Below are 23,248 nucleotides of genomic sequence, written 5' to 3'. Positions count from 1 at the left end.
TTTTTTTTTCCTCTCTCCCTTCTCTCCCCCTTTTTCTGTTGTTTTCCCCCCTCATATTGGGGCACAAAAACACAGCCTATCTCTCTTGGAGAGATTAATCTTGGAAAGCAGCTTTGAGGGGGAAGAGAGGGGGATGATTGCCCGCTCTTCTCTGGGAATTGGGTTTATGGTCCAGGGAGAAGCGCACGGGTAAAAAAAAAAAAAAAAAAAAGCAGCCGGAGAGAAAAATCTCCCCAACACAATGCCCACCAAGCTCCTGCATATCTGCTCTTATTACGGCTTAACCCTTTGCGGTCACAGCAGCAGCCGTTCTTCAAAGAGCCGTCCGGTCGGGCGAGTGGGAAATTGTGAGCCGCTACAGTCTTCCTCCTTCCAGGCTATTGTTCCATATAGTTAGTTGTAGAAGGTCTCGTCCAGTTGGCACTAACCCTTACATACATCACAGCATTACATTACTACATTTACAGCCCCTTTTTCCCCTGTTTCCTCAATTTAACTTCCAGCAGAGGTGCTTCATATGTGATTATAAATTTATGGCTTGTGCTCAAGGGTCCATAGAATGTGGGTCTCATAAGGTATTGAGACAATGCTGTAAAATATTTATAAATAAGTTTGGGAGGAAAAACAGATGCACGGCTCCTACAGCTAAATAAACAAAACCATTGTTGCGGGTTGCTGTGGATGAGAGGTGCAGTGCAAAGCAAATATTAGATAAATATAATATGACTGTCGTGAGTGTATTTGTGTGTGTGTGTGTGTGGTTTTCTTGTTGTTGTTGTTCCTTACATTCCGAGCAAGGCAAAAGAAGATGCAGTGTGAGGGAAGGTAAAAACCAAAGAAATAAAGAAAGGTACACATGTGGCTACAAAACAGGTACTCCCCGACGAAAGAGGGGGTGCTCTGGTCCTAAGATGGACAGACAGGGCTAGCGGGTGGCTGGAGAGAGGGAGATGGATGGAGGGAGGGGGGTGGAGGTGTGGGCACGTAGCTTATTATTTCTCTCCTCATGTGTTCTCCTGTCTTCCTGTGCAGAACCACACACTGAGCCAGCACGCGCAGTGAGAGAGGCCTCGGCGGGACGCCCCGTTCAGCCGGAACCCCGACCCACGCCCGGTGGGGGACGACCATTTCAACATCACAGCCAATCAAAGTGTCATTTGCTACTCACATGTAAAACTCTAACGATTCCGCCACCAGGCGCAGCTATTACGAACGGTGGGGAATGAATATTAATGGGATATGCTATTAAAAAAGAAAAGGAGGAGGGGGGGAAAGGAGAGAAAAAGGTATTCTACGTGCAGTATTTTTTATCGTCCCTGCTTCCCGTTCGTGCATTCCGTTTTTTTCTTTTTTCCTGTTCTTTTTTTTTTTTTTATTCCCCCCTTTTTTTGGAACAAAAGAAAAAAAATTAAGGAGGAAAAAAAGAAACGCCCCTCTGTCTGATTTTAGTCTCTAGAAATGCTTCACTTACCTTGTCCTCTGTTGCTTCTTGTATAAAAAAAAACCTTCATAGGTGCGTTTTTTTTCCTTTAATGCATTTCTTTTTTCCCCTCTTGGTTTTTGTACCTTTTATTTCTTGCAGTAAATAGGTACTTGTGCCGTGTTGTGAATGCTTGCCAGTCGTAATATCTTTTTTTCCCTTTCTATTATTATTATTGTTATATATTTTCTTTTTTCTAATTACAGTAAAAACTTTGAAAAAAAAGGCAAAAAAACATATAAATTGACAAAAATGTAATGGTTTTGATGGGATTTTGCAGTTCATGGGCCTTATGGTTGTTGTAAAAAATGAATATCATCGATTTCAGTTCAACTGGATGATGTCTGCTTTTTAAATGTGAATTAACCAGATTGCAATAAAAACTAGTACAGTTGAAAATAAACAAATAAATGAATCATGAATAAAGGGAATACATGCGTCTGCTGTGTCTTCTTCCTCCAACTGCAAACTGCAGGCTCTCTCCACCTCTAGCACCTCTTTACACTTGCACCTGTTGGAGCGTTGAAGGCCAACAGTCCTACACAGTCCTGGGGCAGTGGTGGCTCAGCGGTTAGAGCGCCGGGATATCGATAACAGGGTTGTTGGGTCCTTGAGTAAGGCCCTTTACCCTCTCTGCTCCCCGGGTGCTGGAGTTGGCTGTCCACCACTCTGGTTGTGTGTACTCACTGCCCCTAACACACAGGTGTGTGTGTGTTCACTACCAGATGGGTTAAATGCGGAGGACACATTTCGCTGTACAGTGTAAATACGTGCACCTTTACAATACACACACAGATACACACACACACACACACACACACACAAGTGTGTCTCAGACTATCCGCCTAGACATTCCACCATAAACTTTGAGTGGTATTACTGACCAGTAGAAGTTTTTAGGAACTACAGCAACTCAGCCAAGAAGTGGCAGATGTAAAGTTACAGATCAGGGCCGGTGGGGGCTGATACGCATAGTGCAAAAAAAGTCTCTAATGCTCTGCTGACTCAATAACTGCAGTTCCAAACCTGCTGTTACTGCTGCAAAGGGGGAACAACTCCATATTAATGACTATGGATTTAAAGTGGAATGTCATAAAAACTCCTGTTGGTGTCCCAATACTTTTGTCAATTTAGTGTATTATTGCTGTCTGAAAATACTGCGTATCCATTTTTGCTTAAAAGACTTATTTGTATCATTTTAGAATACCTGCTTCCTAGTACATTATATGTATTAATAAATATCAAATAAAATGTTCTTTCATTCTTTTTTTTTTAAAGTTACCATTTTGGGGCTCCTGCACAGCTGTCCTCACTCTCTCTGGGTAGATAAGACCCAACATGATGTAAGACGTTAGCCAGTGCCGGCCTCTGTTAGCTGAAGTAATAGAGTTGACTGTGTTGTCCACTAACCGTGTTCAGCTATCCTGTTACACTGCAATGGCTGCACTGTGATGAGGAGTCGTCCCACCTACTGGGTGGGAATTAAAAATGCTGAAAATTGCATAAAAATAAAAAGAAAACTATTTCCATGTTGAATTTGATTGGATTCTGTTCCGACGCTGAGGGTATGCCATTTGCTACAGTGTACAAATGATGCCGGTACCAACACTTAATAATAGGTTTCCGGGAGTAGTCCAGGATTACAGCCAGATCAAAAGGGTTTCGTTATTGCTCCTCATTATAACTTCAATACACTGGAACTGGAGAATATCGTTCTTCAGGCTCATGATGCAATAAATTACACCTAAAGTGCAGATACCCAGCACAGTGTGTATACTGGACAGTAACACAATAAACACACATGACACTAAACTAAGCAGGACAACAGGATAATGAATTGATATATACTGTATGTGGATTCTCAACTGAAACGAAAATGCAGTTCAGGATTAAGCCAAGTCTGGACCACTGGACCCCAGCCTTTAACGAACAGTGTATAATCTGGATTGTTTATTATGGTAAATAACACAATCTGTGCAGGTATCGCAGTATTAGTTGGATAATAAATAGTTATATCAAGCAATTATGTCAGTCAGAGGAAGATCTTATGCCCTTGGACAGAAGCAAAACACTAAGAAGTCCTGAGCAGTGCTAAAAATACCTTTATCTAATCTTTAATACTAATGTGGGCCAGTAAAAATATCTGCTTTTGTCGCAGAAGAAAATTAATGAGCTACTAACACTCAGTTCACTTATACAAGAAATTAAGTGTAGATCAGTGCATGTTTTCTTACATTCAGTACACTTCATTAAAACTATTTTTTAGTGTCCCTAAGTGCCCCTGGTCCTGTACTGAATCCTAAAAACGACATTTCCACTGAAAGAGCACCACGGTTAGAAAGTGAGTTTATTATAATGCAGCTGATCTAGTTTTGGAGAGGGAAAAGTCTATTTAAAGCTGCGGTTCCTATTTTGCCACTGCACAGAGTTTCTGATTTAATTGCATCCATGTGTTTAAGCAGCTGGTTCAGCCACTGAGCCTCATAACTTCTGCCGGACAGAAGGTCGGTACCATTCCCAGAAATCAGCCATCGGAACGCATCGATACACCACGGCACCCAGGGGGCACGTGAACTGGAGCGCTCGGGAGAGGGGTTTCCGCCCACCATATGATTTACTTTAACTGTAGGCCTCGACTTAAAAGCCAACAGAAAGCCTATGCACTGAAAAATATATAAGCTAATGAAATGTTAATGCAGGCTTAGGTCTGTTTATCTACATTATATTATACTGTCTTATGGGAAAGTTTAGGCACTCTTGAGCAAATGGCACATTTTGTCTTTTTTTGACTGTGAAGTAGTAAACACAGCCTCTGCAGCTAATCAAATATAAAATCCTGCAATCCTGTTACTCAGACCTTGACAAACAAATCAGCCAGAGGTACATTATATCAACAAAAGCATTGGGGTACCTGCTCATTTATTGTGTCTTCTGAAATCAAGGGTATTAAAAGGAGTTTATCCTGCTTTTGTTGGAGTAACGGTCTCTACTGTCCAGGGAAGTCTTTCTACAACATTTTGGAGCACTGCTGTGAGGGTTTGATTGCATTAGCAATCAACAAGACATAACAAGAGCATTAGCAAGGTAAATGTTATGTTAAATTATCACCACCCCACCTCATCCCCAACTCCCCAACTTATCCCACAAGTGTTGGATGGAGGGCCATCATTCGAAAGAACACAGTTCCTGGCATAAGAAGGCATGGTGCCAATAGGTTCATGCTATATCTGCTCCAGAGAGTCTCATTCTATTGGCAATACTTCTCTACAGGGACTGCACAAGCTGTGTGAGTGTGTGCATTTGCACGTTTGTGTCAGCAATGTGTGCAACTTAATGTTGGATGAGTGTTGGTCATCAATTGTAGTTAGGTCATCAAATATCAATGACTCTTCGACTCTTTTGATGAGGTTGTGTTTACTATTCTCAATTAAAGTAAATGACAGCCGCATCGCCGTTAGCAGCCGGAGTCTGGGAGGGCACAATTGATCATTTAAATTTTTCACCAGGTGGGAAGCTGCCACTCACTGCCCTAATCACTTTTAAAGTGATATTGGTTGGCACAGGTGTCCGTTGGCTGGTGGTGGAGCTGGGGACCCGGCACTTTCCTCCGAGCGTGTAGGCTGCCCGGCGATGCCATACTGGTGGCAGTTTGAAGAGTTCAGTGGCTGGCTTTGCATGTATCAGAGGAGTGTTAAGCCCTTACCCTCCTAGTTGTGGGAGCATAGCTAGTGCTAGGAGGAGCTATGGATGGGTGGGTTAAATGGCACTAACAAATTGAGAGAAAAAGGGAAACTTGGTCAAACAACATTTTAAATAAATAAATAAAATAAATAAATAAATGAGAAAATGTGTGATTTGCCCCAAGGGTGTCCAAACTTTGACATAAAATGGTATGTATTGTGTGTCTGTGGTTTCCAAATGATACAATTCTGACTAATTATTAAACCTTAAATAGCCGTAAATGTCTAGACATTTAGAGATGGCACAGAACAAATCATTATCAGATCAATCTCAGCAGAAAATTCTGGATTAGATTTCAGAGGGAGGGAAAAAATCAATCCAATCTGATCCTGTAACAAATCTACCCTGAAACAGAACACACTCGCACTGTGTGATGTCATGTTGTTAGCTGTGTGTTTGAGTAGTTTGAGCATAACAATTCAATTACCTTCTTAAACTCCATCAGTGGATTTCAGGCTTACATTATGAATAACTCACCCAGTTTGCATCATTTTCCATGTGATTACTGAAAAATATAAATATCTAAATGTGTGTATTTGAGTGACATGGTGATGGAGCAGGTAGCGTGTGCTGCACAGCTCCAGGCACCTGAGGTTGTGGGTTTGATCCTTGCGCTGGTCTCTGAGTTTGGTGTGTTCTCCCTGTTTCTAGGTGGGTTTCCTCCCACTTCTCAAACACACATGATGGGTGAATTGACCATGCTAAATTGCACCTAGCTGTGAATATGTGTGTGGTACCTTGCAATGGACTGGTGCCCTGTCCAGGGGGTACCTCTCCCTGGTGCCCAATGATTCCAGGAAGGCTCTGGGACCCACTGCAACCCTAACCAGGACAAAGTGGATAAGAAGATGAAAGAATAAGTTTATATGAGTGTGTTGTGAGTGTGTTCATACTACTGAGGCAGACAGAGGTGCTGAAAGTAACTAAATAAACACTGTAACCCCAAAATGTTCTTTATTGTAGTAACACAAACTGCTAGCACTACATAGGCCAACAAATGTATGCTGCATTTTTTTTTTTTACAGTTTCTAGCTAATTAGCATCCTACAGCTACTGTACATAAAGCCATTTTTTGGGCAGGGCCCTGGAAACGTTCTTGGAACTTTGCATTCAGCTACAAAAAGATTAGTGTGTTTAGGTATGCCACTCTCAGAGGTAGCTGATGGAGCTTTATCACTCCAGAGAATGCAGTTCCACTGCTCCACAATCCAGTGCTTTATACCCCTCTAGCTGATACTTGGCAATGAGCATGGTGACATTAGGCTCATGTGCCTTTTCAGAGCACCCCATTTTAGATGCAAAGCTTTAATACAAAGAATAAACAAGCTGTGGATGTGCCTGAGTTTAACTGAGCTTCCTTAGAGGACAGGGTGTCTGACAGGGTGTCTGTATATTTTAGGACACATTGTGCCAAAGCAACAGATGTTAAATGCACAAATTCAACAGAGGCGAGTATAGGCAGATGGGCAGGCTTTCATTCTTCATTTTTTTTTTTTTTGAGGAACACAGGATAGGCATTCAAGGAATGATATCCCTGTCCTCATGTATCATTTCTTCTGTAGATATGGTTATTAATAACACAGCAATTACATAGCTCCACAATATAACATGTTTAGGATGTTTTAAACTGACTTGGAAAATAAGTGTTATTTTTTAACAACCCTGACGTGTAAGGAACGTTAGATCTAAGCTGGTTCTAAGCTCAGCTTTGACCTGAAGTTCCATATTTTGGCATGATGTGACTTCTTTTAAGTCTTTTAAAGAAGAATAAAAGTCATTGAGAGTTGTTTGGTGTGAGATGGTCCACTGTATAGAAACATGCCTGAGAAAAGCATGATTTAACTAAAAAGTGCAGGTCTAAAAACACCCTGAATGATCATGTTAGTTGAGTAATTAATATAATTATATATAGATATTGAAATTATAGGTATTCACACCTGACCAGACCTTTTTTTTCCCTAAATGTTTGCAGAGGTAGTGATGGTGGTGGTGGTAGGAACCAGGGGTCGCGATGTCTACTAGGCCATGCAAAATGTAGCCATTTTATTTACTATCTAAAATAAACAGTGGACCCAAAAGAATCCTCTGCATTTTAATATGTAATATCCATAACGGTCAATAGAAATACTCTAACCATCTCCATATTGATGCTGTCAAAGAAAACCATGTATATCCAAAATGATGACTTTACAGGAGAGGGCAAAGTGGAGCTTTTTCCAAATAGTTTAGAGCATTTATATTAGCATATTCCTCCAGATTTATTTACACAGTGTACAGAGCAGATTTAGGGCTCAAGCCATGCAGGAAAATAAGATCTAACTGACAAAATGGAGATGCATGGTTTTCACTGGCCAGCTCTCTTAGATAATGCTACAATGGTGCTAATTCAGAAATGAGAAGCGTTCTTTGCCTCACAAAACTCTGCACTTCTTCAAGTTTTAGGTCTAAATATTTATCTTAAAACAATGTTTCAGTCACCATACAGCATAGCTGTAACTGTTAACCATAGTATGTAGTATATTTCTAGCTGAGGGAGGTTTGGAGGCATTTAAACGGTTAAGATGTCCGGTTTCTTCCTCCATCACTGAACAATTCTGACTGAAGTTTCTTCACAGCAAACATCACTGAATGACTTTGAATGAATTTTTTTATGAAGATAAAAAATACACTGAAAAATAATAACTTCAGAAGATGCTGGCTAGCTAAGTTTACCCCAGAAATTAATTAATAATTAATAATTATAAATATAAATTTCTTACACTCAATATTCTTATTGAACGCTTTCTACCAGCATTTCAAACTGTATAAAATCACAAATAAAGGTTTTGAGAGGCAGGGGTAATTTTTCCTCAGTGTGGATAAATGAATGTGTGCTGCTCTCCAGGCTTTAGTTTCCAGCCTCAGCTTCAGACACCATCACAAACTGCTCATGCACACGCGCGCCACATACTCCAGGGATCATCACTGTTTTACGCAAAATGCGAAAACGTCGAGACTTGTACTAAACGACAGCAGGTTATATCAGCGCAAACATAGAATATCAGAGTAATAAATAATTACAATCAATTACAACCATACTCCTTTCGACCTTTTCATAAATAAATGAGCGTGGTTGTTTGTTTTCCCGTCTCGATAAATCTAAAACTTTTACGACCCTCCCTAAGCGCAAAGTCACCAGACCGACAAGATGAGACAAACTTTCCCTAAATATTCCCCCAGCTGCTGAGCAGTGTGCGATTTTAACAGCCCGCGCTTGTGTTTTTAATCGTCCTTGCTTCCTTTTAAAATAAAATCCAGACAAAACGAGATAAAAAGGGCATCTGTTTGGCCGCGCAGGTCGTGCAGAGCGGATCTGTTTTAGTTCCGGGTGTGTGTAGCTAGGTTTGTTGGGCTGGTCACCCTTACTGAGCCAGAGAGCAGAGGAGTGGCCCTCTATCATCCTCTCTCTCTCTCACACACACACACACACACACACAGACGCACAGGCACACGCCGCTCCCTCAGCTCCACTCACACGATAACGCGGTTTCATGCAGTGTAGCTGAAAGGGCTGGGGAGAATGGCGGCGGCGTTGCTGTCGGAGTCGGAGATCAGGCAGCGCTCCATGGCTGAGGAGGATCCGAACGGGAATGAACACGGAGCGGCTGCCCGCAGCAGTGCGCCTCGCTGGGGACCGCAGCACGCCGGGGCGCGCCAGCTGGCCAAACTCTACTCTCCGGGTAAGAGGGTTGGTCTGCGGGGACAACAACAAACATAGAGGTTCAGTCCTGTCACCTGTCTGTCATGCAGCCTGCAGCCTGCAGACGTGTTGCTAAAGCTAAACCGCCAACATTCAGACCAGGGTAAGGCCAAAGTGGAGCAGAGCTGTGAAATCGGGATCTACAGGTCCTGTCATGATACAACAGGTAGGCAGAGGTTTAGTCTAGTCTAATCTGAGCACTTGTTACATCAGTGAGAGGAACTAGATTTGTGTTTACACATTTTAGATGGCCTCCATCCTGGAGCCCACCCTGCATGTCAGTAAATGTAAACTGAAAGATCAGATCAGGCTCAGTTTTGCTCAAATGTGGTCCTCCAGACAGGCTGTGTTAGTTTAGCACTGCAGCTAATATAGGCTAGTATAACAGATGTCATTAGGTCTAGAGGCATGGGACTAAGCCTAGTCTTAAAACACCTGAATGCAGTTTTTGTATTTAATAACGTGTGTATATATATATATATATATATATAGTCTAAATAGGTTAGTTTTCTCACTGGCTGAGTGGATGGGGTTTGGGTAACTTTCTAGTGAGCCAGATCAGACGAGTCAGCTTTGGTCCACAGGCCACATTGTGGCTGTGTGAAAGGCTGATAGGTAACCCATAAGCTTATAGATACCCCGATAACTGCTAACTGTGCAGGAACCCGACCTCTAAAGACCTTTTGGCTCGGATGTGAAGCTCCTGTGCCAAATCATTGCAGTGCTTGCCAGGCTCCTAAAGTGACTCAGGAACAGCGCTTGGAAAACAACACTCATTGCCACTTGCTTGCTTGAGACATGATTGCCTTCAGCAAACTAAGTGCACTCCACTTTTTGTGTGTGTGTGTGTGTGTTAACACGGGTCTGCTGGCAGGTCCTCTGACGGGGGGGGGGGGGGGGGGGAGAGCGGTAGGGTGCAAAACAACTTAATGCATGTTTCAGATTTGACTTTACTGCACTTTTGGCTTAATGGAAAGCACTTTGCTCCATCTCTGCATGCCATTGACAGAGGATCAGTGGTGATGCAAAAAAGTACCCCTCCAACTCCGGCTTGGCTTTAGGAGGGAAAGAGGCTTTTGGAATTTGTCTCATTGTGGCAGGGGAGGGCGACTGCCTTCGCCACCTATTAAAACTAGATCTGTTTAATTTGAAACGCTATCAGGTGTGATAGCGATCAGCTCATTTCCAGACTGTTTGTCCGTGGCCTGGCGGCGCACCCAGTACGTTATGCTACTGCTGCCACCAGCAGGCCTTGTTAATTACTTGGGGAGGATGCTGGTGGAGGGGAGTTTTACAGGGTTAATAAGTTAATGTGGTAATGCGTCTCCCTGTTGACTAGAGGGGATTGGGGTTGGGATTTTTGGATGAGCTCGGTTGAGTTGCCCACCAGCTGCGAGGTAGCTGTTTCAGAGGCTTATCCATAGAAATCTCAAAGAAAGTGAGTGGGGGTTGCCCCTGTGCTACTAACGCCATGCTCAGTCCCTATACTTGGCGTTAGCAGGGTTAATTGTGGATGCTTGCAAGTTAGCACTTTGAGAATAATCCTTCAGATGTAATCTGAATCAGACTGCGTTTCAATCAGACATTTCCTTCTCTCTGACTTTTCCAGCATGTTTAAAAAATGCCAGGCTGTTGTGCTGCTTCAGCATCTGGGATTTGAAACCGATACGCTTCGGTTCGTCTGGCTGCTTAGGATACCAGAATTTAGGATACCAAACTTGAGCCCTGGTCCATATGGAAGGTAGAGGAGAGGAGCGGCCTAAACCGCTGGACGTAATGTCAATGCTGTTTTAAGCAGGTGCTCCAGAGGCCCAAGCCAGGCTGGTCTTGAAGGTGGTGCACGCATGCATTCGAGCGCGTGTGCGCAAGTTACGGAAAGCAGGATTGGCGTTCGGACGTGTTGAGGCTCAGGGGCGAGACGGGATTGATGAGGCTTTGGTCTGCTCGATGGCGTCTCCGGCTCATTACTGCTACCCCAGGACAGTGGAACAGCTGGAAGCCCGCTCCCCACCATATGTCTATGTGTCATGCACCACTGACTGCTCTTTGCGCTTCTTTATCCCACTTTACAGATTTGCCTCGAAGTAAACAGGATTCCGCCGACTGCTTTCTGCCTCCCCCCCACCTTCCACCCACCAGCCGCCGTCAGCATGCTCTGGTCACTGGGCGCCTAGTGCGTTTGTGCATCTGTCAGTGCGTGTGTTACGTGTGTGTGTGTCTGTGTGTGTTGAGGAGAAGGAGATGTCAATCTACTATTACACCAGAAGATCGAGTTACCAGAGCTGGTGCTCATGACCGTGATCTTTCACATTTGCTCCATGTTCGTGTCAGGTTGACACCGCGGCCCACGGGGTCTGGGGTCTAGCACTTCCTAACCTTGGTACTGGAGAAACCCTACTGCTCTGCCTTGCACATTTTCACAGCCAGGATTTCTCAGATGAGCAGACGATCCACCAAATTAATGGTTAAGATAGAAACGGTGTTTGATGTGAAATATGCTCTGTTCTTGAGTCAGAATTGGTTATTGTGGTGGTGGTGATGATGGAAACCAGATGGCCAAAAGTATTTAATGCCTCTAGAAGCTACGTCACAGAAAAGTATTGTCCATGTCCTTTACAAGAGCAGATATAGAGGTTAAGTGAAGGTTGTGGGTTTCAGACCCATGTTAATATTGGGTGCTTGAGCAAGATCCTTAACTCTAGCTTGGCTAACTCTAGCTTGGCTAACCCTAGCACTCTGTGGTTAGAGTACTAAGTTATTGTTGGGTTATTGATCACAGGGTTGTGGGTTCAGTAGAGCGCTTGCATGTGACTGCACCCACGCCCACTGAGTGGCAAAAAGACAAAACAGGAAAGAGCTGTTGTGCGACTGACTGCAAATAAAAAAATGGATTCAGCAAGAATCCAGCCCTATCCTTTTACAGCCTGCCAAAAGTTCAAGAAAAGAAGAAAAATGGATTGCTGCAATTTGCAGAAACCTCTGCAATTCAGCTGCCAAAACGTGTGGAAGTCCAGTTATCCAGTTGAGTTTCTCATAGCTTGAACAAAATAGTGAGCTTGAGAAAATACTAAAAATATGCTGAGCAGGTCTACTCCAGGACCAGCCTTTGGAGCCAGACTTACTGTACAGCCTTTCTAGCGCAGACAGCAGACACACTGACCCGCTACTGCACGTGGAGCTGCTGCTTATCAGTTATTTAAACACTGCTGTGTTTATTTATGGTGTCTATCTTCCGAGATAAACCAACAAAATGTCAACACAGTACATAAGGAAGCGTGCCGTGTGTGTCAATCTCAACCCTTGTATCTCAACCCTCGGATATACACTCCCTTTATTCACACCTTTTTCTTTTTTATGACCTTTGTAGTGAATGGGAAGTCACTTTATGACTACAGGTGGTTGTAGATTGTAAGGGGGGGGGGGACTTTGGTGGACTAACTCTCTTGTCTAGAAAAGAGTTTCTACTAGATTTTAGAGCATTGGTGTGAGGATTTGATTGCATTGAGTGGCAAGAGTATAAGTGAGGTCAGGATGTTGGATGGAACTCCCCAACCTATCTTAAAAGTATTGAATGGCGCACCATCCATCCTTCCAGAGAACACAGTTTCACTGCTCCCCAGCTCAATGCTGGGGGGTTTCATACCCCTCTAGCCCGATTTATAGTAGGAACCTTGAAGGTCTAAATATAATGAAGCGTAAATGCAGTAATACAACTGCTTAATTATTTTTCCACCCTTGCTCAGAACCCACATACTGACTGACTTTGGACTCTTCTGCTACAGTCAGAGGGCTTGTTCCAGACCTGCAGATGGAAATGTACTGAAGCAAATCAGGCTAAGTGGCCCCAGGCCAAGATCACCGTGTCTACCCGTGGCCTCGTGGTCTTAAGTTCACCCCCTATCAGCCTCTCAGATTCAATCTGCCCTCGCATGTTTTGCAGCTAGTCTCCACTTCATGCATTCAGCTGCAGACAATGGCAGTGCAGGTCCTGAAGCTTCCATAGGCAGGGCTTTGACCCTGTTACTGTAAGAGTTTCAGTTTCACCGTGGCCCTGCTCTGTGGGCTGTGAGCAGAAAGAAGTAAGAAGGCAAAAGGACAAGCTTTAGTGCTGCCGTAGCTGAAGCTGAATTCTCTGCGCAGACGTGAGAATAAGGTCAAGGGTGTGTTACAGCTTGTAAGTCACACAGCGGACAAGGCCAGAGTAGAGTGTGACACCAAGCATGTTTGAACTCTGTCTTATAGTAAACTTACCATCATCTGAAGTTGTTCAGAGAAAGGAACATTTTGAGGTGTGTTGTTTAAATTCACTTTTCAAAATGCGTTACAGAATATTTAAGAAATACTTCAATTTAAATTGACAAAAGTATTGGGACACTTGCTCAGTATTTAAAATGTTGATTTCTGCTTAATTTTGGAGGAGCACTGTTTTGAGGATTTGATAAGGTTTTGCCTTTAGTGACAAGAGCATTAGTGAGGTCTGGTTTTTAGATGATCACCACCCCACCTCATCCCCAACTCAGCCCCAGCCATCATTCCAGACAACACAGCTTGCTCCCGTGCTCCACAGCTTAATGCTGGGGGGCTTTTTACTTAGCAGGCATTGTGCCAAAAGGTTCATATTTATCTGCTTCAGAGAGTCCTATTCTATTGGCAGTTCTTCTCTACAGGAACTAGACAAACTGTGTGTGCGTGCGTTTGCACATCTGTGTCAGCAATAGGTTTAAAGGAGCTGAATGTATTCATTAGAAGAAGTGTCTACAAACATTTGAAGATGTGATGTAGTTCCCCTTAGAAAATCAGCAAACTGTGCCATTTGCCATTTATGTTGTCACTGTTTGCCACAGTCAGTCATTCTATACTTGGACTACATACACCGATCAGCCATAACATTAGTACTACCTGCCAAATGTTGTGTAGGGTCCCCTTGTCGCCACAACTACACCTGTCGCCTGACTACGTGAGGCATTGACACCACAAGACCTCTGAAGACGTCCGGAGGTATCTGGCATCTTAGCAGCAGATTCTTCAAGCCCTGTGAGTTGTGAGGTGGGGTCTCCATGAATCGCACCATTGAGCTGTAGGTGGCCTTGACCCTGTTGCTGTTTCACCGGTTGTTCTTTTTTGGCTCACTTTTTGTAGGTACTGACCACTGCATATTAGGGATGCACTGATCTGATATTAACAAATACTTTCACTTTAATTTATTGGTGTGAGACTGCACTAAATGTGCAAATAAATAAATGACAATGACAGTTTAGTACATTTCTATCTGGTAGAGGTGTACGGACTGGTATTGGGTATCGACCTATATGCAAAGTTTATGTATTGGTATCAGGACTGAAAAAGCTGGATCGTGCGTCCCTACTGCATATAAAATAAACACCCCACAAGACCTGCCTGATGCTCTGATAATATGTTCACCTGTCAGTGGTGCTAATGTTATGGCTGATTTGTGTTTATACACTGTCTAATAAGCAGATAGATGAACAGCCAGCAGACCACAGAACTGATTGGAAGCATTGCAAGAACTTTGCTCAAGTGCAAGAACATCCATCGGTCTAATGCACATATGTAGCATAATTTCTACATATCTGGTGATGACTCTTACAGACCTCAAAAAGTAGCAACTCATGACCCTTATTTAGCAGGATGTTTGGTTTACTGTGTTTCAGGGAAGTGCTATAAGTAGCTCAGGTATGTGCTGATTCACTGTGAGCTCAACGCTGCCCCCTGTCAGCACCAGAGTGATGTCTTTCCACATTTTCACCCCCCTTCCCTCAGTTCTGAGTGTGTGATCTAGTCTCAGCCAGGGCTGCCTGAGCTGTTGAATAATTTAGGCCTTCTCCTTCTCGCCAGACCTGTGCTAGGCTGACCCCACCGCGTGCCAAACGCGTCCCCGCCTCTGGACTCCTGACCCCATGGTCTGAAGGTCATGAGTTCAGGACCCGGCTGAGCAGTTAGCTGGCCTCTGCACACCTGAGCTGGTTGGGTGACCTGGGCCACCTCAGAGTCAGCATTAAAAGCCCTGTGTCAAAAGTATGTGGACACCTAGCTTTTCAGAATGCTTTTAATACTGAGGAGCGTGCTTTTCTTGTCAGTTTCTGATCATTTCACCCCTGGAAATCCTATCATATAGTTATTTTAATCATTGTTAATATAACACTCCTCTGTGACTCTCTGCTGTGCCTCTTGCAGTAGGTTTACCGATCTGATTCTTTACCTTTCCTAAACTTCTCAATGGGGTACCCACTGATATCAGAATGATAATGTGTAGATTTCATAGATTTTATTGACAATTTGACGAGTTGAATCATTATTGTCCTGTCAGTCGAGCAGGACTTTTTTTGTGTGTGTGAAACAGACAAAAGCATACAAATTGAACAAGGGTTATACTTTAACAAAGAGCTACAAATAATGGAAATCATAAATCTATTTGTAAACTCTAGTGGGGCTATCTGACAAAGACATATTCTGTGCTGGTACTGTTGAGGCAAGTTAAAGCTGTGGTGGAGGGGGTGTTATAGTTAGGCTAGCAATAACAATGTTTCAGAAAAGGCCTAAAGTATAGAGGTATTTTTGAAGAAGAGTCCTAACAGACTTAAATGCAAGCTCTGTCTGCAGGAATTTGCTCATCATTTGACAATATCCTAACATGTTTAACCACTTGAAATGGGTAAGCTGCTATAGGCAGCCAATCTCCAATTTTCTGGCCAGTTTTAATGCAGGCAGTAAGTTTATTTACAGGCTAATCTAAAATATAGGTTCTGTATATCTCTGCTGAGCTCGTCCTGAACACAGGAAAGTATGACCACCCATGTGCCACATGATTTCTATAGGCCTTTCGGTTTAGACCTATTAGCAGTTGTTCAGGGAAAAGACACAAAATATTTAAATCTATCTATCTATCACAAGTATTTAGTTTGATTATTTCTTAATTTTATGTCCAATATTTATTTATATTTGATCAAAAATACACTTGTCAAAATTCTTTTTTTTTTAGAAATTATAATTTCTAAGCGGGCGGTGCTGCAAATGATTGTCATAATTCAAATCTTGACTCAATCATGAGTTAATTTCAAGAAGAATAAAGAAGTAGACCGATCTTGTTGAAAAAATGACTTTTATGTCATACATAAAAAAAATCCCTTACTGCCTCCTTTCACTGTAAATACTCTCAGTTCTTTGAAAAGTTGAGTAAAGTATCTGAAAGTGTCAAAAGAAGGCATGGAGTCCCCAAACTTTGGACAGTCTGTGTTATATAAATTATATTTTATGTATAAATATAAGACGAGCAGGACAGACTGAGAGTGACTGCAGTGTTGCACTATCCGACCCATTACATAAACCTCATCTATAGTGTGTGTGTGTGTGTATACAGTGGCCGTGTGTTGCTAGGTGCCTTCCCTGCACCATTGTGTCCAGGCTCAACTGCCCAGCAGCAGCGTAAACAAAAGCCAAGCAGCCTCTCAAGGGGCAAAGAAGCAGAGAGGGGGCTAACCGGAGGAATAGGAGGGAAAGAGGCAGGCTACCTGCACTCACTCCTGCTGCGCTCCTCAATTATACACACACCAGGGCAGCTAAATGCATTAGGACCTCAGCCCTATACACAGCACTCACATAGCTGTTCGCTCAAGCAACCACACACACTCTCTCTCTCTCTCTCTCGCCATCTGAAGAGTCAAACACTTCAGGATACAGGTCACACATACTTACGATATATTTCCTGCATTCCTCCACACACAAACACACATGCACGATCATGCACACAGAGCCAAGCCAGAGCGGCTAAACTCCATTAGGACTGGAACCACACAGCCTGTTATTAATATTTGATGGAGCTCTCCATCAGTTTTCCCAGGGACTTCAGGTGACTTTGTGGCAGTTGGGGATGGGGACTGTAGGAAACCTGGATAATTACTATTATCTGAATTCCATTTCCGAGCACTTTACTCCCTGTGCGTTCTTCAATCAGCCCTGTATTTAGTACGACTTCTCAGTGAAGTGGCTCCGTTGTGAATTTTTAAATATTTAAAAATCCACTCCGCTCTTCATTTTAATCACACTGTCCTCAAGTCTCCTCAGATATGACTTCACGTCTGATGGCTCTAAACTTTGAAGGCACCTAGCAGTTTTGAAAAAGCTGGATCAGAGGGGGGAAAATGCATTTATTGAGTAATTAAGTTTTTTTTTTTATGTATAAATTGCAATTGTTTAAAGAATTTACAACCCTGTTCTTTTGCCTCAGAATAAAACAAACTGATTTCTTTTATAGGTTGGCTCTTCAAAACACGGTGAGCTCCTGTGTTTATTGGCTGGCTTATGTCACTGCGACAGAGCACAGGTGCCGCATAGAACAGCATAGCCTGCCATAGCATAGCTTTGTTTTTAGCACTGCAACGCTGGCATTGTAATGAAAAAAAAAAAAAAATTCTTGAGTCCTATCGGATAGTGTGTGTGTCCTCTCGGTGTCCTCTCGGTGTCCTCTCGGTGTCCTCTCGGTGTCCTCTCGGTGTCCTCTCGGTGTCCTCTCAGTGCAGTGTGCACTTAGCTAGCTGAAGTTATGGTGACAGTAGCCTGTCAGCTAGATGGTTAAGCTTTAGTCTAGCACCTGCTTGTTTGTTAGCACCCACAGTTTGGTTTCCACTTGCAGTACCTTAGAGTTTCCCTTCTGACGAGTGGTTCAGTGTAGTCTGAGGTAGCCTAGTTTGCATCATACGACACACTGAGGCCTCCCAGCTCTAGGCCGCCCCTCAACATGCATACAATAATTATTTTTTTTTATATATGTCTAATTTTTTTAGGATTTTTAATTGTGAACCCTGTATCACAGAGTGCACAGAAATGTGAGCTGTGTGTCTCACTACACCTACAGTAGTTGTTCAGTGAAGCAGCATCCTGCCGTTGTTCTGGAATTTTGGCATTAAAGCCGTTTCTCCACACACACACACACACCAGACTGCCTTTCTGTTCCTGTGGATCAGGTAACATACAAAATTTATACAGGAGACACAGACTCTGTGTGTGTGTGTGTGTGTGTGTGTGTGTGTGTGTGTGTGTGTGTGTGTGTGTGTGTGTGTGTGTGTGTGTCCCAGGTTGAGTTGTCCACTGAGATCAGATGAAAGCATCAGGGCCTGTGACTGATCCATTTGTCCTAATCAGGGGAATTCTACCTCCCTCCCTTTCTCTCCAAATCTCTGTCTCTCTGTCTTCCTCTGTCTGCCTGACCCACTTTTCCTACCCCCCCACCACAAGTCCCATCTGAAGACAGGCCTACCAAGACCCGGCCAGGGGGAAATGTGTGTGTGTGCGCGTGTGTGTGGGTCTTGTGCGCAGATTCCCTCTACTTTTTGCCCTTCATTCCGCACTATTGGTGTTTGCCCACATGTAGATGCTCTGGTATTGTGATTGAGGTGAAGTATGGAGAGAATGGCTCAGTCATGGCATGTTGGCAGGCTCGGCCGGCCTTGCTGAAAGGCTGCTATTCTGGGCCTTTGAGGCGCTTTTTGTCTGCCTCTCCAGAGGAGGTGAGAGCGGCCCTTTCATTAGGCCGGCTGTGGCAAGAGCACAGGGCTCCGCACCCCTCCGCCCAGCCACCAGCGCTCCGTCAGCAGAGCCGGCTGAAGAATGGAGCTCTTTGTTGGTCCGGCAAGGAGACAGCGCGGGACACACATCTCACCGTTGCACAAAGAACACCTCGCTGTTCACACTCCCTGACTTCTGCTGGTGTGACAGCTGATAGACTTGCACCGCCCCATACCCCCCCCCCCCCCCCCCCCCCACACACACACACACACACACACATACTCAAGAGAGGATGGGGTTGTTACGGTAATCTTGAAATTCAAAGATTCATTTGCAAATCTTTCATTTGGCCAACAGATGCTGATTCGCTACAGTGATCCACATGGTGGTGCTTCCAGTTTCTCCAGAATACCATGTTTTCCTTTACCTTAATTATATTTAATTAGTAGGAGCCAGAATGTGTAGTAGACTATGCTACTAATCAGAGTTTTTGTGTAGTAAATGCTTGTTTAGCTCCAACAGAAGGTTGTGGGCCACAATGTAGTTTACCTCATTATACAGGTCACTGCATTAGGTACAATGTTAGACTATCAGAGGATACATAACTCATGAATTATTATTATTATTATTGTTATATACAACCTTATATAAATTGACCTCTTTTAGATACAAAGCTTCTCATAAACCAGGGGCTGTATTCACAAAAGCTTTTTCTAAGAAGAATCTTAAGAGAAACACTATAACTCAAGAAATTCATAGCAATGGGCCTCATTCTCTGTTCTTAAGAAGAGATTTCTTCTTAAACTCACATGTGCATTTTTAAACCAAGATTATGACATTCACCTATTTTTTATTTATTTATTTATTTCTTTTTGGAATTTGCACAATTAACAAGGCCAATGGATCATGAATCTGAGACTTTAGACTTTTATTAAAACCTTTTTCAAGAACAAATGTAAGACGATTCTTAAAGGAGAATACTGGTGAATGAGGCCCAGTGTTCTTCAGTTCAAATCCGAATTCAAATGGGGGATAAAACTCATAAATATTCCTTAAAAAAAACTTATAAATTATTATTATTATTATTATTAAATTATTGTCTTAAGATTTGTTAAGACATTCTTTGTTGTTTTCTTATGTAGATGTTTAACACAGCCTTTTTAATGCTGCATTTTATATCTTAAACATTTTGAATCTAAAGTAAGCATTTTTTCATTATTCAGTTTTAATAAATGAAAAACATGATCAAACCAAACAGCCATTTTTTTTACTTATATAGACACAAACAGTACTTTTAGAACAATGAATTTTAATTCAGATAAATTGGACATCAATTCTAGTATTTTACCCAATTAAACATAGATAAGAAAAATATTTTTAAAGAACATAATTTCTAGGAAATGGGCATATATGTATAATTTTTTAGGAATTTTAATTGTGAAGCCTGTATCACGGAGTGCACAGAAATATAAAATATTTAAGCACAATTTTTAAAAAACATAATTTCTAGGAAATGAAAGGAAATCCTCAGTGCTTTCAAAGAACTTTTTTTTCTTAAGCATGGAGTCAAGATAAAAGCTACATATAAGAAGAATTTCTTTCTTAAAACACTTTTGTGATTCCAGCTATTGATCTGTAACTGACTCTCTCACATTTAGCAGCCGCATTCACAAGATTGTCCACGAGGGAGCGCTATTAGTAGTTGAGATCTGTATATGGAGCACTCAACCAGGCAGTGAACGGTTTCAGACACCTCGTTATGTGCGTGAGCTCACTCGTCAGACAAGCTGCACTCAAACCTTCAAAGTAAACTATGGATCGCATTGGATTATGGGTATTCCACGTTTATTTAGTGTATGTCGTGTGTACATATTCAGATATGTTACGGTGAATTGTGGGATTGTTAGAGTTCACCGAACATTCTGCCCTATGTTTTCGGACGCCACTACAAAGTGGCAGCACGCCAGAGTACTGCACCATACAGTGAATAGGGCACAGTTTCAGACATTGCTCTTGTTTTTCCCCCCATAAGGGTACCATTTAGAAGATCCAAGATTTTTCACATTGGCCGTGACAGCGTACAGCATTCTGGAAAACACCTTGCGTTTTAGAAATAGATGATTCGGCGCTGGGATCTGCGTTTTCACCTGCGCCCAAAAAAAGAGAGAGGAAGATTATTCCTGGACGGAGCCACGATAATGCACATCCGCCAAACGCGCAGTGCAGCCAAGTGATGGAGGAGGCCGCGTTCCAGTCTGCTATAGGCGCCCGTGGAAGTTAAACGGGTGAGATCCAGGGAAAGAGAGCAGGAGCGCCATTAGCATTCATGGGGCGTTGTTTGGCACTCCAGCCGCCCCTCTGCGTCGAATCAGGCGTCGTTGATTAATTTCAGCCTATTAGCACCCCCTCCCTCCTCCGTCTTCCCACCCCCCCCTCCACCCCTCCCAGGTTAATTCCCCACGCCAGCGAGCAGGGAAGGGGCGCGGGTGTGAGCGATTGGCGCGGGGGGCTGCTGGGGAGCACGTTGTTGTCAGGACTGTATTAATGAGCGCGCGGCTCGGGTCCCGCGGACAGGGGGACGGTGCTGCGGCGGCGGCGGCTCTGCTGAGGCCTGGCCTAGTTTCTGCCCTCGCCGGGGAGCATGAGGATCCAACCACTGACGCTGATCACCTGACAGCAGCCCCAGTGCTGTGCAGGCTCGTGTGTTTATTTGTGTGTGTGTGTGTGTGTGCAGGAGACGGATGGCGAACGTGAGAGTGGGTAAATGGCTTTTCTCCTCCAGTTTTCCGTCTCTGAGAGCGCAAGTGTTGGTTAAGAGGTCATGAGTCTTATTGGAGCTGGATTACTTTTTATCTAGGGGGGTTGCTGTAATTGAGGCGAGAACTATCAAGATTTCTGTACAGTCCAGTACAAATCTGCAGTGTCTGTGTTTTTTTTACCAGTCAGAAACGTACTAAAGTGCTAAAGTCACCACAACCAGCTTTCTGAAATCTGCCCAGCCGAAAGGTCCCTCAGTAATGACTGTCCTGTTCAGAATGACCTCATGATAATGGAACCGAACCTGGTCATGGTAACGACACCTCTTCTCAGCAGATGGAAGATGAGGCGTGTACTCTAAAATAGAGCACTTCCTTCTACACTTGACACACTTCCTTCCTCACACCTGTGGCGTAACTGTGCTCTTATGGGCCCCAGTGACAAAATACGCATGGCTCCCATATAAAATGACCTTGAATGAATAAAAAGGAACAGGCTCTGTTTACTCTGTTGCCATATCTCATAGGGCTGAGTAATTCATCAAAAATGAATTGAAACCGATATTCAGAACCTCTAATTGCCATAATCTTGCCTATGACAATTATTTAGATTTATGTTTTTAATTCTGTTAGACTTAAACTTTCCCCTGTGTGTGTGTGTGTGTGTTCATGTACTGTCCCCTTAAAAACCTACTACACTACCACGTGTGGAGTGAGATGACCCCGTCCAGTCTGCAACATGGAGAATTCAAATGCAGAGCCAACTAAGCAACTCGAGCAGCTTCTGTAGTCGTTTATGAATCATAACCGAGATCAAATGTTCAGTTAATCATGATACTGGCATGCTTTACACAAGACCAAACCTTCTGAACTTTTAGTTGAAGTCGATTTAAAAGTTTTTATTCATAATTCATTCATTTTATTTATTGATATTATTATTCAGAAGTCATTTTGGAGCATTTCTATTAGTCCATTCACTGTGACATTTGAACACAGTGTGAAGTGCAAATGACACAACTTACTTATATGATCCTAAAACAAAATACCTCCCCCCTTTATTTATTTATTCAAAAAAATCTTGATTGCAAAATTGGATTTTGATTGTGTACTTGTAGACCCACTGTATTATAGGCTAGATTTGTCCCGGCCGTTAGTCTTTACACATCAAGAAATAATGGAAAATGTACAACCAACCACACACCCTTAGTCAGGTAATTAGGGTTAGGTCCAGTTGTAATTAAGCTGATTGTAATTTAATATTAAATGAGCAGTGATGTAAATAATATTTACATATACATTACTGTACAAAGGCCTACTACTATAAATAATGCATTGATGATGGTTAGACTAAGCTGGGAGTTAAATTGCTTGGGAGTGTCTCAGGGGAGGACATAAGCTAAATGGGTGTCCAAGGCTGGCCTGGCCTATGGTGCTATAGCTAGATATGTGTAATAGGGCCCAACTGGTTTTTCATTTGTCTTCTAAAATCGTCCAATGTTGACGATCCCTGGATCCCTGGACGATCAGTGATGGCAGACAAGCAGACTTTTTAACAACAGGTTGTTTAGCACATGCTCTCCTCATGATGGGCTGAAACCTTAGACAGCTGTATCACCTGGGAACACAATATGATGTTTCCGCTGTTTAACCATGTAACAGCAATCCAGGATGAAGTTGGGGTGAGGTAGGGAGGTGATCATCCAACATCCTGAGCTCATCAACGCTCATATCGCTGAATGCTTTCAGATCATTGCAGCAATGGTCCAAAACCAAAATCTAGTAGAACGTCTTCTCTGGACAGTTGAGACAGTTACTCCAACAAAAGCAGGATAAACCATTTTTTAAAATACCCTTGAAACAATGAATGAGCAGGTGGCCAAATACTTTTGTCCATATAGTGTATTTTAACCACAAAATGGGTGAAACACAGATCATGATTCACTAGTTATACAAGGGTGGCTTTACGTTACTAACATCTGTTTGATCTGCTGGCTGTGGGTTCTGGATCCT

General features: G+C 43.0%; 2 protein-coding genes across 2 annotated transcripts in view; both read left to right on the top strand.

Annotated features, from left to right (window-relative positions):
- znf423 (zinc finger protein 423) overlaps positions 1-1,905 on the top strand; it is a 181,993-nt gene extending 180,088 nt beyond the window's left edge. The window contains exon 9 of the mRNA XM_072694860.1: positions 1,033-1,905. Coding sequence (XP_072550961.1) covers positions 1,033-1,062 — 30 coding nt within the window. The 3' untranslated portion in view covers positions 1,063-1,905. The remainder of the gene's footprint in view (positions 1-1,032) is intronic.
- A 6,503-nt stretch (positions 1,906-8,408) lies between these two features.
- Positions 8,409-23,248, top strand: part of LOC140575456 (plasmanylethanolamine desaturase 1) — a 35,671-nt gene continuing 20,831 nt past the window's right edge. Inside the window, exon 1 of the mRNA XM_072695786.1 lies at positions 8,409-8,940. Coding sequence (XP_072551887.1) covers positions 8,781-8,940 — 160 coding nt within the window. The 5' untranslated portion in view covers positions 8,409-8,780. The remainder of the gene's footprint in view (positions 8,941-23,248) is intronic.

This window comes from Salminus brasiliensis, chromosome 13, assembly GCF_030463535.1.
Source record: "Salminus brasiliensis chromosome 13, fSalBra1.hap2, whole genome shotgun sequence".
Classification (NCBI taxonomy): Eukaryota; Metazoa; Chordata; class Actinopteri; order Characiformes; family Bryconidae; genus Salminus; species Salminus brasiliensis.
The sequence above is the reverse complement of the archived record's forward strand: the minus strand, read 5'-3'. Positions and strand labels throughout refer to the sequence as shown.